At 49.6% G+C, this 18,329-nt stretch overlaps 1 protein-coding gene across 2 annotated transcripts in view; it reads left to right on the top strand.

Moving 5' to 3' along the window:
- TOX2 (TOX high mobility group box family member 2) overlaps positions 1-18,329 on the top strand; it is a 142,673-nt gene that overhangs the window by 77,380 nt on the left and 46,964 nt on the right. For both annotated transcript variants that reach the window (XM_056121738.1, XM_056121737.1), the window contains one exon: positions 11,587-11,832. In XM_056121738.1, the coding sequence (XP_055977713.1) occupies positions 11,587-11,832 (246 nt within the window). The remainder of the gene's footprint in view (positions 1-11,586; positions 11,833-18,329) is intronic.

Raw genomic sequence — 18,329 nt, 5'->3', positions numbered from 1 at the left:
CTGTGATTAATTGTATTAATAAAAATTCTATTAATACAAGTATATTGATGCAATTAATTGTATTAACACACATTCTATTACTAGGATTAATTGTATTAATACAAATTATATTAATACAAGTGTATTTATGTAATTAAGTATATTAACACACATTCTATTACTATGATTAATTATATTAATACAAGCATATTAATGCAATTAAGTATATTAATACACATTCTACTACTATGATTAATTGTATTAATACAAATGGTATTAATGCTAATTTATATTAATATGATTAATTGTATTGATAAAGGGCTGGAGCAATAGCACAGTGGGTAGGGCATTTGCCTTGCACGCCGCCAACCGGGCCAACCCAGGTTTGATTCCTCCACCCCCCTTGGAGAGCCCGGCAAGCTACCGAGAGTATCTCGCCTACAAGGCAAAGCCTGGCAAGCTACCTGTGACATATTCGATATGACAAACACAGTAACAAGTGTGACAATGGAGACGTTACTGGACCCGCTTGAGCAAATCGATGAACAACGGGAGTGACAGTGTATTGATAAAATTATATTAATACTAATTATAATAACATAGTTAATACAAGCTCCATACAGACATTGACTGATTGCTGTTGTAACCCATTCCTGTTCAAGCAGCTTGGTCTGATTTGTTCCCTTGCTCTGTTCTTGCCATGTTTCTGGGCTTTAGAACCCATGCCTCTTTGCCCAGCTCCTGGAATGGGTCTCTCCGACGTCCTGCCTCTACTTCCCTTCAGACCTTGAGAGGGCTTCCCCCAGCACCAGGGGCAGAGGTCCCCCTCCTTTCCCAAGCTGCTCCCCATGTCTCCGCGTGCAGTGCTGTTGGCTGGAAAGGGGGGCCCGGGATGGGAGAAGGATGAAACCAGCCTTCATTCATTCTGACAGGTGAATCTTCCCCCTTTCTCTTCTACAGCATTGGGCGAGCCAGAAAAAATGGGGTATGGTAGTCTGAGAACCTTCGAGAGGGCGTCAGAGGGGATAAAGCAGGCAAAAATTGAATACAGAAGGGAACCCTTCCCTAAGATACAGCCATGATCCCTTTTTAGTGTGTGTGTGGGGGGCGGGGTTGTAGGGAGCACTATCCCAGGTGGTGCTCAGGAGGCCTGAGTCAGTGACTGAGTGCTTAGGGGGACCGTGTGTACCAGGGACGGAGCCAGGACTGGCTGCACGGACATGAGCCCTAACCCCTATATATCTCCCAATAATTCATTTTTAAATAGTCTTCAATATGTTGGGTAGAAAGACAAAAGGAGCTTGATTAAATCGCAGTTGTGGTGGAAATTTTTAACCTGTCTTGCCCAGAAATCAATGAGTTGAGCAGAAAAGAGAAAAAAAAGGAGTAATTTAGAAGATTTCAACAACAAAGTGAACCTGAAACTAACAGGCATGTATGAAAATTGGCCTTGTTCTGTGTTGCAAAGGAGCTCTCAGCAATCGTCAAAGAATCAACACATTTTTCATTCCTTTTGCAGTATCCTCTTGGTTTTGGTTTTTGTCTGGGTCTGGGGGTTCCCACGTATGCTCGGGGCACAAGGCCCTTCCCAGCAACTCTTGACCAGTTGGGCTGGATGGTTCAATGCTCAGGATCAGCATCACTTGGGGCTTTCAAGGCCACACCCAGTGGTGCCGGGGATTGAACTCGGGTCCTTGTAAATTCTTTGCATATACCCCTGAGCCCTGATCTAACTCCTCAGCCCTTTTGTTTTGTTTTGTTTTGTTTTGAGGCCACACTCGGCAACACTCAGGGCTTCCTCTGACTCTGTACTCAGGGATCACTCCTGGCTCGGGGTACATCTGGCGTACTAGGGATCAAACCCAAGTCAACCACGTGCAAAGTAAGGCCCCACCCACTATACTGTCACTCCAACTTCCATCAGCCTTTTTTTTTTTTAATGTCAGAAGTTTACTGTTTTGCTAGCCGTTTTTTTTTTTTAATGGGTTTTTTAAAAAGTCTAATGTTGGAGCTGGAGCGATAGCACAACCAGTAGGGTGTTTGCCTTGCATGCAGCTCACCTGGGTTCAATTCCCAGCATCTCATATGGTCCCCTGAGCACCACAAGGAGAAATCCCTGAGTTCATGAGCCAGGAGTAACCCCTGAGCATCACTGAATGTGACCCAAAAAGAAAAAGAAAAAAAAAACCTAATGTTTTCCTATTTTCATAGTCTCCCACTGACACAGCTAGTTTTGTTACTTAATTTCTAGTTTCACAAGTGTTCTGTTCATTTCCTTTTTCCTCCTAATTAATTCATTAGGTGACAAATGTGCCTCCTAATTAATTCATTAGGTGACCTATTGCACTAGTACCCAGGTTTTGCAGGTGGCAAATCATTTGTCTGTGATTTCAGCTCCGATCACCTCTTCGATCCGAAAGTTATTTGGAAGATTACTTTTATCTTTTTCGTTTCTGGGAGCCACACCTAGGAGTGCTCAGGGGTCTATGTGGTACTGGGGATGCAACTCATCTCCTGGCCCCAAGCACGTGTCTTCTTTATATCTAGGGACAAATAACAAGGTAAATCGTATTATTTCTTTATGTCTATTCTTTTTTGTTTTGTCTTGGGGTCACACTGGCTCAACTCAGGGCTTACTCCTGGCTCTGTGCTCAGGAATCACTCCTGCCAGGCTGACGGGGAGACCACATGGGGTGCCGGGGATTGTACCCAGATTGGATGCATGCAGAGCAAGTACTTAACCGCTGTACTATTGCTCTGGCCCCCAGTTATTCTTGGTCTTTTCTATCTGACTGATTTGTGGATTTGTGAAGAGATGCGTTCGAGTCTTATTATGTTAATGTCTCATGTTTATTTGGATAAATCTTTGTACTTTCAATGGTTTCACACTTTATATCTGTGGTTTGTCAGTCTTCATAAAAGTTTATGTCTGTTGTTTCCTCTTAGTAGATTGTATCATTTGTCAATGTGAGTATTCTTCTTGATCCTTTAATGATTTTGTGCTCTGAATTATACTTAATTTGTTATTAATTTTGCCGCTTCTGCTTTTTATTTGCCTGATACATCTGTTCATTTTTAACTTCGTGTCATTTTATTTTAGGCATGCCTCTTATAAATGTCAGATGCTAGATTCATTTATTTCAATCAAACTATTAATTTTTTATCTTTTAATAAAGGAATTAAAGTAACTTGTATTCATTGTCATCTAATTCAACAAAGCTTTAGGATGCAAGGCCAACACGCAAAAATCTGTTGAGTTTCTGGAGACCAGCAGTAAACCATCTAAAAAGAAAGTAAGAAAACAATTCGATATGTAGATGGGTATTCCACCCTCCAAAAAAATGTATAGGAATAAAGTTAAGCAAAGAGGCAAGAGACTTGAACACAGAAAGCTATAAACCATCGCTGAAAAAATATTGAAGAAGACCTTTGGAAAAAAATACCATTGTCTGTGATTGTGGATTAGAAGACTTAGTGGTGGGGGGACCAGAGCAGTGGGTAGGGCGTTTGCCTTGCACGTGGCCAACCCGGGTTCAATCCCCGGCATCCCATGTGGTTCCCCTGAGCACCACCAGTAATTCCTGAGTAATTCCTGAGTGCAGAGTCAGGAGTAACTCCTGAGCATTGCTGGGTGTGACCCAAAAAGCGAAAAAAAAAAAAAGACTTAATGATGGCGAGATGGCAGAACTTCCCAGATGATTCGCAGATTCAATGAAATGCCTTTTAAATTCCCACATGCCTTTTGGATAGGAATAGAATTGCTGACCCAGCTTCCTCTGGAACCGTGATGGGTCTCTGAAGAGCCACAGTCACCTGGAAAAAGATGAACAAAGTTGGACTTGCCCTTCCCAATTCCCTGCAAGTTCGGGGTAGTCAAAACTATGGTCCTTGCAAAGGATAGATAAGAACTAGGAGGAGAAGAAAGAGCCCTGAGATAACCCGCTGCATCATCGACCAGTTCATTGCTCACAGGGGTGCCACGATACTGAAGTGAGGGGAAGGAACAATCTCCTCCCCACAGCATGCTGAGGCTACTGGACAGCGACATGTCCAAAAAATAGCCTTGGATTCTGCCTAAATGTGGCATAAATGAAGGATCCTTCAGAATGGATCCATAAATCGGAGGGGCTTGTGTTCAGCAAAGGTCAGAAGGAGAAAGCAAATGTCAGAAGATGTGGCTCGGAGCTGGGATATAAAAAAGCAACGCAGGGGAATGGACAGTGTCCGTGAGGGCAAACCCGTCTGCTCTGAGAACAGAGCTGAGGCTGCCTCATGGGCAGGGGTAGAAGGGAAGGGTTTTGTGGACTGTGGTCCAGGGTTATTGGCTTTTTGATGGTGGACATCGTTTGGGAACACGGTACCCTTCATGGCGTATAAATATTTGTAGCACTGTAGCATAGTCGATGTGTTAACCAAACTTACAGATGCCAACATCATTGAAAAGGTTTGTGTGTTTGGGGGCCACACCTAGCAATGCTCAGGGATACTTCTGGTGGGACACAGAGGCAAGCGCCCTGTCCCCTGTACTATCTCTCTAGCCCCTAACAGATAACTTTAGTACAGTATGTGGAGACAGTATTTTACAGATTTGTCATGCATTGGGGAATCTCTCATTGAAGAAATAAGTGTGTTGCACTTTGAGAGAGATAACATTTTATAGCACAGCAGGTAGGGCGTTTGCCTTGCACGTGGCCAACCTGGGTTCGATTCCTCTGTCCCTCTTGGAGAGCCCAGCAAGCTATCGAGAGTATCCCGCCTGCACGGCAGAGTCTGGGGAGCTCCCTGTGGTGTATTTGATATGCCAAAAACAGTAACAAGTCTCACAATGGAGACATTACTGGTGCCCACTCAAGCAAATCGGTAAACAACGGGAGGACAGTGCTACAGTGCTGACTGTACAGTAGTACAGTCATCCCATTGTTCATCGATTTGCTCGAGAGGGCACCAGTAAGTCTCCATTGTGAGATTTGTTGTTACTGTTCTTAGCGTATGGAATACGCCATGGGGAGCTTGCCAGGCTCTGCCATGTGGGCAGGATACTCTCGGTAGTTTGCCGGACTCTCCGAGAGGGATGGAGGAATCGAACCCAGGTTGGCTGCATGCAATGCAAACTCCCTACCCACTGTGCTATTGCTCCAGTCCCATAAATATTTACTCTCGCAAAACAATTTTACCTAAAATGAATACATGACTAAAATTCTGGTTCAAACCACGTCCTTAGAGGAAAACATCAGGGTGACCCTTTAGGACCTGGAATCTCTTAGATGCATGAGCATCAAAAGAAAAAACAGATGAGTCGGACCTCTTCAAAAATAAAAAAAAAAAAATTGTGCATCAAAGGAAAAAGCAAGGAAGTGAAATGATAACTTACAGAATGGGATGGGGGATATGTTTGCAAATCATATTTTATAAGGGTTTAGTATCTGGAACACATAACTCTTAGAACACAACCAAAAGGCCACCCAATTTAAAAACGGGCCCAAAAATTTGAGTTGCCATTTCTCCAAAGAAGATATGCAAATGGGCGAGAAACAAATGAAAAGAGACTTGGCATCAGGGGTCACGAGGGAAATTTCAATTAAAACCACAGTTTAATTGAATTAGTTTACAGACTTCACACCTACAAGGATGGCTATAAAAGAAGCAGGAGAATATTAATGTCGGTAGGGGTGTAAATTATGCAGTCCTGGTGGGAAGAGGATGGTCCTCACAAAGTCAAACACAGAACTAAGATTCCACTCCTGCTTATAGACCCCCCCAAAGAACTAGAAACAGACACTCAAATATCGGGATACGTTTGTTCATAGCCCAGAGAGAGAAGTAGTCTCATGTCCCTCCATGGGTGGAAGGAGAAACAAATTGTGGAACATATGATGGGCACATACGTTGTTTTGCAATAGTCATGAGCTATTGGTCCATGCTACCACCTGGATCAGAATTTGGTGCTAAGTTAAAGAAGCTAGGCGCAGAGCGTGGCAAAGCGAGGATGGTGTTTCTTTGAAAGGTAAACCCACAGAGGCACCCCGCAGGTCGGCGGTGAGCAGGACAGATCTGGGAGGCGCGAACAGTCAGAAAGTGCTAAGTGGGCGTGGGAGGCTTTGTGGGAGCGAGAAAATGCCACGGAGCTCCGTGGTGCTTGTGAAACATCGCGCATGTGTTCAGTCCTGTTTATTTTACGCTGGTTAATTTGATGGTATGGAAATCTCATCTCGATAAATCTCCCCAATTAGAATGCATGCATTTAAACACATTTTTCCTCACGCTATAAATAATTGATCGATCTCTGTCATTTCCTCCTTAATGGGACGCGCAGTTCTGCAGCTGAAATCCTCGAGAGTTTTCGTTTTGGATCATTTCCCTGCGAGGACTTCCAGAGCCTCTGAGAACCTGGCGTCTCTTGCTCTCTTCTTGAAAGGACAGGAGTGGTGGAGAGCAAATTTGGGCCCCTTAGCAGTTGCATTTTCTCTAGGGAGCGAGAGAGAAAAGAGTCTTGTGGAGATCTTTGACCATGTGGGAAAATGTGGATTTAGAGTTTTAAGACCTGGGCTGAACCCCTGCAAGACTTATTTGTGGGATGTGGGGTGATACCTGCACTCTCCAAGCTCCATGTGCACCTGCAGAATAGCAAACCAGAGATTCTTTGCAGAACCCCGAGACTAGATGGAGAATGGGGGTGGGGGGACCAAGGCCGAGCCAATTGACTTGGGCACTTGTGGACGCCAGTGAATGGGGAACAGCTGAGCTGGACTTCAGGTATCGTGCATTTGGGAATCGGTTGCCTTGGGAGGAGGCTGGTCCGTGTTTACATCTTTGGTTATTTTTAAGTGTGCTAATTGCCTCTTTAAAGGAATTGTCACCATTGTGTGATTCCAATATTTTGATACGGCATATGCTTATTTTTGCAAAAGGCTTCTGGTCGGTTGGGACCATTCCAGTGCCTGGAGGATTTGGGTTTTTAGCTGAAAGCAGCGGGCTCGTGTGTGGAGTCTGCAGTCTCTGAGTGCTGGTTCTGGGTGCCGGGGGCCAGGCTGGAAGGCGGCTGTTCAGAAAAACGAACGATTCAGGGTCAGGGGGCTTCTGTGGTGTTGGGGTGGGGGGAGAGAAGTGGACACACCCTGGAATGAAGTCTGAACCGGCTGTCGGCCCCGTGGCAGGCACCGGTCACAAGACAAACGTAAGCTCTGCCCATGTGGTGCCAGGGTCTGGACGAGCAGAAGAAGGACAGTGAGTAGGGATGGCGGCAGGGGTGATGCCACAAGCAGCTCATGGAGGGGCAGTGGAGCTAGCCTGTGGGGAGGGGAGGCTGGCTGAGGGCCTGGCAAGGGTCTGGGGAAGACTTCCTGATACTTAGCTCTCCACGAGGGGATGATGCCAGTGAGACCCACCTCAAGGCACCAGGTCCGTGACCATCTTTACCTCATGGCATGTCCCAGGGCCAGAGGGATCGTGAGCACTGAGGCAGGCGCACGCCTTGATAAGCACTTATTACACTCCCAGTCGGTCCTCTAAGTGTACATATCACCCTGCTGAGCATTACTGGGTGGCCCCCCAGAGGAACACCCAAGCACCATCAAGGTGTGCCCGGACACCCCACCACCACGGGGCCCAACCAGCACCATGCCCTTGGCCCTTTGCACTGAACCATGGGCCCAGTGGACTGAGAACCACAGGAGATGCCCCCACCCTTTTGCTCCCCGTAGCCGCCAAATTAAGAAAAAAGAGGGGCCGGAGCAATAGCACAGCGGGGAGGGCATTTGCCTTGCACGTGGCCGAGCCGGGTTCGATTCCCAGCATCCCATATGGTTCCCTGAGCTCCACCAGGAGTAACTCCTGAGTGCAGAGCCAGGAGTAACCCCTGTGCATCGCTGGGTGTGACCCAAAAAGCAAAAAAAAAAAAAGATAACGTGCCCCCTTCCCCCCACCCCACCCCCAGTGCCCAAGCCGGTGGCCTGAGCACTCACCAGAGCAGTTCGCAGACTGTGGGGAAACCGTGAGGATGCTGAGCAGCTGAGCTGCTGGTTGGTTGCCTGCTCCGTGTCTCTAGGCAAAGCCCTTGGCATCTCTGAAACTCCAGGCGAGGAGATCTGGGACATGGTCCCAAGCAGTCCTGAGCAGGCCTGCCGGGCCGTGTCTGAGCACATACTGCCCGGACTGACTCCTTCCCCTGTGGAAGGAATTCTCTCCATACCCTCCTCCTGTGCCGGGTTCGAGAAAATGAGTCCCCAGGGTTGTCCCAGCCATGCCAGGGCTGAACATTAAACAGATTCAAGATTCAAGTTCGCTTCTCATGTCTTGAATGGGACGGGTGCTTCTGGGGCACAATGCAGGTCAATCTGGGGCTCACCTCGGGGTTTGGCCTCATTTTTTAGGAAGTATGGAGGTGGGGGGAGGCATTGAGACCCAGCAGATTGCTGGCAGGGAGGGGAAGTGTGAGATGGGTGTGGGAACAGAGTATAAGCCACGCAGAGCAGGAGAGAGCCTTACAGCAAGGGGGTGGTGGGGTCATGTCTGGGACTATGGACAGGACCACAAGAACGGGCGGAGCCCGGAAGTGCCCGAGCAGCTTGATTTGATGCTTGCCTTCCCGGGCCCACTCTGGCAGGGCCGTGCTTCTGAGCTGCCGAGATGAAGGATGTACCTTGGGGGGGGGCTGTATGGGCCCCCTGCAGAAGGGAGGGGGCGCCCCTCTGGCTTGCCCCCTAGGGAAGGGAGTCAGTCCACAAGTGGAAACGCTGCTTTAGGGGCATTTTATGGGGTTAGGGGTCTCACAATGGAGACGTTACTGGGCCCACTTGAGCAAAAATTGATGAACAACGGGAGGACAGTACAGTACAATACAGTACAGGGGTGACTGTGGGTTTGTGGGTCTCCTTGCTGGGGAGGATCGAGGGGGGTAGGGGAGATAGAGGCCCAGGGTGTATGCGGGGCTTTGCACTCTCTGGCCTCTCAGGGGCCCAGGAGGCAGCAAATGGAACTTCAGGAGGTTTCGAGGCTCATCTTGGGGTACAGGTGTGACCAGGTGGAGAGGTGGCAATGAGGCACCGAACTCATCTCTCCTTCACCCACATCCAATTGTTTGGGGGCTTGTCCTCCTGCTCTGCCTCTCTGTGCCCTACTGCAGCCCCCTTCACCCACTCCGGCACCAGGCAAACCCTTTTATCATTTTAAACTCATTTAGTTTTGTTGGGGGCTGGAACGATAGCACAGCGGGTAGGGCATTGCCTTGCACGTGGCCGACCCAGATTCGATTCCTCTGTCCCTCTCAGAGATCCTGGCAAGCTACCGAGAGTATCCCCCCCACACATGGCAGAGCCTGGCAAGCTCCCCGTGGTGTATTCGATATGCCAAACACAGTAACAACAAGTCTCACAATGGAGATGTTACTGGTGCCCCCTCGAGCAAATTGATGAACAACAGGAGGACAGTGCTACAGTGCTTAGTTTTGTTTGGGGGCCATACCCAGTGGTGTTTAGGAATTACTCCTGGCTCTGTGCTCAGGCATTCCTCTCGATATGGCTTGGGGGACCATATGGGATTCCAGGGATCGAACCCAGGCTGGCTGCTTGCAAGACAAATGCCCTGCCCACTATTCTATCGCTCCAGCCCCAGCATACCCATTTTTTAGAATTAAAGGTAAAGGTAAAGGCCCTCCCGTTGATCGTCGATTTGCTCGAGTGGGCCCAGTAACATCTCCATTGGAGACTTTGTTGTTACTGTGTTTGGCATATCGAATACTCTCGGTAGCTTGCCAGGCTCTCCGAGAGGGGCGGAGGAATCGAACTCGGGTTGGCCATGTTGGCCGCTTGTAAGGCGAATGCCCTACCGCTAGGTAACATGGGTACAATAATGTTACTATGGCGCTTACATTTATGGATATTTTTTGTGGGGGGGGGGTCAGGGGGGCTGGGGATGTGTACAGGGCTGACTCCTATCTCTGTGCTCCAGGATCACTCCTGGAGAGGCTGGGAATCATATTGGTGCAGATGCGGCAGAAGTGGTGGTGGTCGTTCTCCATGTTCGCTTGCGATTCTCAGGTTCTTCCATATCTTCAAGAATAGAAATATTGGGGCCAGAGCTATAGTACAGTGGGTAGGGTCTTGCCTTGCACACAGCTGACCCAGGTTCAATCCCCGGCATCCCACATGGTCCCCCAAGTACCGCCAGGAGTTAATTCCTGAGTGCATGAGCCAGGAGGAACCCCTGTGCATCGCCGGGTGTGACCCAAAAACAAACAAGCAAAAAAGAATGGAAATATTGAATAGTAAGATGCTCAGGTGGCTGGAGCGATAGCACAGCGGTAGGGCATTTGCCTTACACGCGGCCGAACTGGTCGGTCCAGGTTCGATTCCTCCGCCCCTCTCGGAGAGCCCGGCAAGCTACCAAGAGTATCCCGCCCACACGGCAAAATCCTGGCAAGCTCCCTGTGATGTATTCAATATGCCAAACACAGTAACAACAAGTCTCACAATGGAGCCGTTACTGGGCCCGCTCAAGCAAATCGATGCACAAAGGGAGGACAGTGACAGTGAAAGATGCTCAGACTCAGAGTTGGAAAGTAGAAAAGTTTATTGCAAAGTAGAAAAGAGAAGGAGCTCCCCAAGTGGGGAGAACTGAGTTATAGTATAGAACTGAGTTAACTAAGGCTCTTTTTGTGAGATTTTTATAGGAAAACCAAGTCTTTGTGTTACAGAGAATGAAGGGAGCCGACAGCTCTGAAGCAGGATTTTATGATGAACAATTATTAATCCCTGTTTATTAGAAAAAGCCCAGGAATTTGCAGGGAGTCAAGGGTGTAGGATGGATCAGCCAAAAGCAGAACTGCTCAGAGCAGCTGGCAAGGGCAAACTGAAGCTTCCTTTTCCAATATGGGTGCCAGGGATTGAACCCAAGTTGATCGTGTGCAAGGCTAACTCCCTACCTGCTGTATTATCTCTTTGGACCCCAAATTTATGGTTTTGATATAGAAAGTCGAAGCACATCCACCACTACAAAGTACCCAAGACCCTCCACCAGTGGTCTTATGTAGCTTCTAGGCTACCTCATCACCCTACCCGTATCCTACCCTTCTTATGGTCTCAGTTCTGTAATCCAGGGTTAAGTCTTTTTAATCAGTACTCTGTGCTCTCTTGTTTTATTTCTCTGTATTTATACCACAGATTATCTGGTATTTGCCCTTCTCCCTTTCAAATAATTTTTATTTTTGCTTTTTGGGTCACACCCGGCAATGCTCAGGGATTACTCCTGGCTCTGCACTCAGGAATTACTCCTGGAGGTGTTCAGAGGACCATATGGGATGCTGGGAATCGAACCTGGGTCGGCCACGTGCAAGGCAAATGCCCTACCCACTGTACTGTATATATATATATGCTCCAGCTCCGTCTCTCTCAAATATTTTTATTTGTTTTTTGGGCCACACTTGAAGATGCTCAGGAGGAGTCCTGAGAATGTGGACATCTGACTGGCCGTCATTGCCTCTGGACCCTCTTCTCTGCTGTGCTGTTGTCCCTTCTCTCCTTTGACCTGTAGTCATTGTCGTCATTGTTCTTGGTGCAGGGTCTGCCATGGTGAACCACTAACAGCCTGAACATTTCTTTTTCACATTTTCAGAACTACAACAGCCAGAGCGAGAGCAACGAGGACTATGAGATCCCCCCAATAACGCCCCCCAACCTCCCCGAGCCGTCGCTCCTGCACCTGGGGGACCACGAGGCCAGTTACCACTCGCTGTGCCACGGCCTGACACCCAACGGCCTGCTCCCTGCCTATCCCTACCAGGCCATGGACCTGCCGGCCATCATGGTGTCCAACATGCTGGCCCAGGACGGCCACCTGCTCTCCGGCCAGCTGCCCACGGTGAGTTGCTGGCATGCGCATGGCCCCCACCACTGGTGGCAGGGCAGGGGGTGAGGACGGGAGCAGAATTTCCATGTCTTAACGGGGACCCTCTGCTCGTGGCCGGGTCTGGTCGAAGTTCTCGATGCATATGGGACTTAGCATGGTGGGGAATTTGTGGCTTCCCACTGCCTTCTTCTTGGTATTATTCTCAGACAATTTTGAATAGTGTGATCTCACTTTGACTTGTATTTATTAAATGCTCTTTTTTGAGATGTGATTCACATGCCGTACAGTTCACCCATCAAAGTGGAGAGTTCAGCAGATTTAAGTCTATTCACAAAGTTGCCTTGCCCTCAGCACAATCCATTCTAGAATATTCTCTCCCCCAGCCAACCCCTGTGTCCCTCCCTTAACCATCCCCACAAGTGCCCTCAGCAACCTCTAGCTCCTGTTTTTCTTTTTTTTTTTTTTTTTACTTTTTGGGTCACACCTGACGATGCACAGGGGTTACTCCTGGTTCTGCACTCAGGAATTATTCCTGGCGGTGCTCGGGGGACCCTATGGGATGCTGGGAATCGAACCTGGGTCGGCCGTGTGCAAGGCAAACGCCCTACCCACTGTGCTATCGCTACAGCCCCTAGCTCTTGTTTTTCTATCTGTCTGTTATGGACATTTTATATACATGCAATCACATTATTTTTATAGGTGACATTTTGCTTAAGCTTCGGGCGATTGTTTAGTTCAGGTTCAAGCATCAGTTGGCACTTGGCAGGTGGTCCTGGGCCCAGAGGGTCCCCCAGGCTGAGGCAGCAGCTGGTGTGAAACTTGGAAGCAGCTTTAGAATGTCCTGGAGGGAAAATGAGGTGGTGCGTGTACTGAGCGGGACAAGCCAGGGGGCGCAAGACACGGGAGGATGGTTTCTCCTGTCTGCGGAACGTGAATAACTACCGTGAATGAAGGCGCACCATGGCCCCGACTAACTCAGACGCCGAGCACTATGACAGCTGGCGGCGAGGGTATGAGAGTTGAAAGAGACTCGAGAGGGGTCAGTCAATTGTGGGGTGACACCAGAAGGAGGTGATGAGTGTGGTGAGTCTTACACGCGTGTAAGGATGCAAAGCATGGGGCTGGAGCGATAGCACAGTGAGTAGGGCGTTTGCTTAGCATGCAGCCGTGCCGGGTTCGATTCCCAGCATCCCATATGGTCCCCTGAGAACCTCCAGGAGTAATTCCTGAGTGCAGGAGCCAGGAGGAACCCTTGTGCAATGCCGGGTGTGACCCAAAAAAGCACCCCCCCCAAAAAAAAGCAGCCCGCTACACCCCTGCCCCTGCCCCGCCCATGCAAAGAGTGAGTTTCATCTTAAAAGCACTGGTAGCAGGTGGGCTGGGGGGTGACATGGGGCTGTAGAGCCAGAGAGGAGTTAAGGGAAACTGAAGCTTCACTCTTGAGGGCTGTGTGTGGACCCACCTCACTGCTGGCCTCAGCTGCTGCTTCTCCCTTAGAGGCCTGGAGAGTCTTCTTCCGCTGAGTTACTGGTCTCTGCTGGAGGGCTGGCAGTTCATTGCCCACCACAAGCCCCTCTTCTCCACACTTCCCCCTTTGGATTTGGTGTGACCCTCCCAAGGGCAGGGCCCTGTCGACCCCTCTTGGCCTGGGCCGCAGAGTCACCGGCTTGTGTCCATTGGGCTGTGTGGGGTTAGTGGTTAGTGTGCAGGTGCTGAACCCTGGGGGGTCCACCCTGGATCCTGGGACGCCCCACTCTGAGTCTCATGGCTCCTATTTGGAATCACAGTAATACCTGCCTCAAGGTTCCAGGGAGGGGCTTCTGTCAGGACACGCAAAGGTTCAGAAATGTTTGACAGACACGAAACAATAATTGCTTTTGTAGTTTTTAGCAATAAAACTTGATTCCCACGGGAGCCCTGTGAGTCCCACAGGAGTGCCCACACAGGCAATTATGGCTGGCATCAGGCAGTTCCATGGTCCTGAATGAATGTATGAACGAATGAATGAGTGTCACCCCTCTCTACAGCGACAGAAGGACAGAACTCCCTCTCAGATGCTCCCTCTCTGGTACCTCTCACCTCTGCCGGGCTCCTGAGAAATGGAGAGGCCCAGCCCCAGGACTGTGAGTGGCACAAACAGTGCCCCTCTGTCAGGACGCCCACCCCCCAAGACCCAGGTGCCCTTAGGATGTTGTCTTTTGGTCATTGTTCTGGGGGGCTGCAAAGCTCCCAAGGGCCTGGGGCCACTCCTGGGGATCCTCAGCCATCCAGTCCCTTCAAAGCTAGAACCCCAGGAGGTGGCGGTGCTTGGGCCCTACAGTGCCCAGGATGGCCAGGGGCCACCAGATGCCCCAGGGCAGTGATGCTCAAGGGACCATGTGGTACCCGCCGGGGACTGAAGCCGGAAGTGAACTCCAGGATGTTGCTTTTGGCAAAGATGGTGGGCCAGGCATCCTGTCAGTCACTCATTCATGCCACACCCCCACCCCGGCCCGGGGGTCGCTGTCCCTTCCAGCCCCCGGCCCAGTCACCATGGAACCCTCTCCCTCTGCCAGCCAGAGCCGGGCCTGGTGTTGGATTCCAGCCCCTTTCGCAAAATTAAATATGCTTAAGGCTGCTCCTTCAACTTGAGCGTCTTAACTGATTAAACATTCATTTCCAAGACAAAAAGAGTCAATTTAGTATGAAAGATATATTTTGCCGGTTTAATTTAAAGCCCTGTACCTCCATCTGACCCCTATTTTCATAACTCAATAATTTTATCCTGTGTTGATTGTCTCATTTTGAGAGAGATATTGTATGTATAAATCAGTTTCTAAAATACCCCAAGAAACGAGAAGAGGGGAATTTATTCACAGCTGCTGTAAAGTCGGAAATCATTTATTTGGGAGCTGTTCTTAGATGGCGTTCAGGCTCCTGGTTCTGGTCTAGATGGCAGAGAAATTCTTCTGTGGGGAGACAAAGCGGGGTGCTCCTGGGCAGATTCTGGGACCATTGGGGGCTGAGGGAAAGTCGTGGGAGCACTCGAGAAGGAGCCTTGGAAAACAAACGAGCCAGATTCAGAGAATCGAGTCTTCCCTCAGCCAGTCCTGCGGTTCTCAGGCTCTGGGGGGCCCGTTCCGGACTCCAACGTGGCACAGAATGGACCCCAGCTGGCCTTCAAGCCTCCCCTGCAGCTGGGACACTTGTCTCTCTCCCTGGGACCCCCGCCACATCCTCTTCCCCAGCCTCAGTGTTCCCATCTGCCAGGGGACAGAAGCAAAGCACCTCCTCCATCTCTGTGCTCCTGAGCCACAGGGATCCCCCCACCTCCACTTCCCGTTGACTCTCTTCACTGCAATTCGCTTTCTGTGAGTGTCCCCGCTAGCTCCTGCTGCATGACAAACCATCCGGGAGGCGAGTGGCTTACAGCGGGCAGCGAGCTTTTATTTGCTCTGTGAGGGCTCCAGGGGACGACGGGGATCTTCTGACCTGTGCTGTCCAAGCTGGTTTCCGGCATCAGCTTATAAACTGACTTGGGGCTCGGACGGATAGTGCAGATCTCAGCCCGGACCCCCGTACGGTCACAGGTCTGGCGTGGAGGAGACCAGGGCTCTCGGGGCAGTGCTCACTGGGTTCCAGGAGCACTCAGAGGCCGTGGGTCTCAGTGCACACAACACCCAGCCTCTCTTTTTCCCCCTTTAAATTAAATCTTTTTTTTTTTAATTTTTTTAAAGAGAATCAGTGATAAACACATTTACAAAGTTGCTCACGATTGGGTTTCAGTCACAGAATGTTTCAACTCCCGTCCCTTCACCAGTGTACTTTTCCCACCACCGATGGTTCCCTTTTTCCTCCCTCCGCCCCTCTCCTGCCTCTATGCAGACACTTCTTTCTATCTCTGTCTCTGTCTTTGTCTCTGGCTGTCTCTCTGTGACTGTCTCTGTCTCTGCCTGTCTCTGTCTTTGTCTCCGCCTGTCTCTGTCTCTGCCTGTCTCTGTCTCTCCGTCTCTGCCTGTCTCCCTCTGTCTCGATCTCTGCCTGAGTCTATGTCTGTGTCTGTCTGTCTGTCTGTCTGTCTGTCTGTCTCTCTCTCTCTCTCTCTCTCTCTCTCTCTCTCTCTCTCTCTCTTTCTCCTTTTGGGCCTTTTGGTTTTCAGCCTCTCTTACACCCCACTGGCTGATGCCCCACCGGCCAGAGTAGGACATGAACCTTGTTAAGATCCAAAACCAGCCTTACCCCAGGGGCTTCTCACTCTTGGCTCGGGGTTCCATCCCTGAACCCCAGCTTCCTCCTCTGCCAAGTGAGGGGGCGATTACCTGTCTCTGAGGAGCTCATGACCATCCACTCACTGGACATAGCCAAAGTCCCAGACCCATGCCCGGCACACAACTGGCACTCAGGAAATGTGAGCACCATATCTGGTCTGCTGGTAGCTCTAGGAGTAATCCCTGAGCACTGTGAACCCTGAGCACTGCCAAGAGTAAACCCTGAGAACTGCCCAGTATGCAACCCCTCACTTTATTTGTTTTTTTTTTCTTTTTGGGTCACACCCATCCATGCTCAGGGGTTACTCCTGGCTCGTCACTCAGGAATTACTCCTGGTGGTGCTGGGGGGACCGTATGGGATGCTGGGAATCGAATCCATATTGGCCGCATGCAAAGCAAACTCCTTACCACTGTACTATCACTTTTGCCCCCAATTTATTTGTTTTAATGACCGGCTTGGGCACCCCCAGTTGTCCACCTTGAGCTACTGGGGGCAGTGGTCAGGCCAGCTCAGCTATGGTGCTGCTCCACGAGGCTGGTGTTGGGAAAGGCAGGAGAGATGGCTGGGTCGGGGGCTGGGGAGGGGTCCCCACCTAAGGGCACCAGGAGAAGGTAAATGAATGACCCCGGGATGTCAGTCGCGACTCGGAACTTCAACGTCTCAGCAAAGTGATTCTGCTGCTTGTTGGGGAAACTGCGAGCCCAGAGCAGAATCTTCTAGTGGGTGAGACTGGGGCAGGGTCTGTCTTCACTCCAGCCCAGAGCACACGAGGTCGCCCCTAGCCACATGCTCCCCAGAAGCCATATTTTGTCCCGTTTTCCTCTGAGGGTGTTGGGGGGACATCGTACCCCACTTGGCCTGCCCAGAAGCCCCCATGTTTCTCTCTTGCACGTGAGTCACGACGGACCCTCCTCCCCGCCCGTTTCGTGGCCATAAGCGAAAGAAATATGTCTTTTTACATTTTATAAAGCTCAGAAAAATGGCTTTAAACAGCTTTTGCTCCCCTGCTATAATTATTTATTTTCAAACACTCCTGCAGGGGACCGTTCTGTTTTCTTATCCTGCACTCCTTTTTCTCATAAATGAACCATCACTTCAATAAATCATTATGAAAACAGAGACTAACACCGGCTCTGAAAGGTTGAAAGATTTATGTAACACATTTATGTTTCCCGTTTTCTCATTCTGGTACTCGGCTGCAAAAGCTAAGCTAATAAAAGCTACTATTAATATTTCTTGTTGCCTAGCAACCCCAGCGCGGGAGTAATAGCTTCAGCTAGAAAAATAGATGACCGATAAGGAAAAATTCAATTCTTTTATTATCTCAGGGGGAAACGGCCTTTTACGGGAACATTATGATGTACGAGTGTGAAGTTGAACACAAAAGATTGTGTATGTGTGTGTGTGTGTGTGTGTGTGTATTTGTTTATTCTTCTGTTTTTAATGAACATTCTTTTACCCCCGCTAACTCTTTTATGGTACTTTTTGTTTTCATCTTACACTTCCTCACCCCCATCCCTCATGCTTAATTTAGCAGCTAGAGTCCTTAAAAAACTGTCAGTGTGTGTGTGTGTGTGTGTCAGTTAAAAAAAAATTTTTTTTTTTTTGCCAAGGTTTATAACTCGGTCATAAAAATGCACTCCCTGTTCAAACTCTGGCCAGTGATAAGCCAACGCGCAGGCCGGTGCTCTGCGAACAGGCTGTCATCAGGGGAGATAAGGCTGGTGGTTTGCACTAAGAAAAAGGTCGAGAAAGAGCAAAACGTGTTCTTTGCTGCGCCCAGCAATCCCGGCGAGCCAGGCAGGCTGTCTCTGATGAGACCCGCTTGCTCTGAACTTTGAGGGATGTTCAAAGTGGAAACTCAGGGAGCACGGGCGCTCCCTGAGACCCCAGTGCAGATATGCTCAATGCTGTGGCCACATCCCCTCCACCCTTACGGTTTCCTAGAGGAAGTTCTGAGAGGCCCAGCAGAGCCTGATGCGGTGAAAGCTCCCACCTTTGAACCCTAACTTAGCCTTTCTTTACTCCCCGCTGCCAGTGTTTGGGGCTCATGCTGTGTGTGTGTGTGTGTGTGTGTGTGTGTGTATAGGGGGTGGTGTGGGTGGTCGGCCACAGTCCCAGCCTCTGGCCAGCCTTCCAGACTCTGGTAGATCCTGCTAGGGCAAAAGCAACGCTGTCTCCAGGGGCTGGAGCAATACTGTGGGTAGGGCGCTTGCCTTGCACGTGGCCAACCTGGGTTTGATCCCCCCAACATTCAATC

This window comes from Sorex fumeus, unplaced genomic scaffold (assembly GCF_029834395.1).
Source record: "Sorex fumeus unplaced genomic scaffold, SorFum_2.1 ptg000044l, whole genome shotgun sequence".
Lineage (NCBI taxonomy): Eukaryota > Metazoa > Chordata > Mammalia > Eulipotyphla > Soricidae > Sorex > Sorex fumeus.
This window is presented reverse-complemented; position numbering and strand designations above follow the sequence as displayed.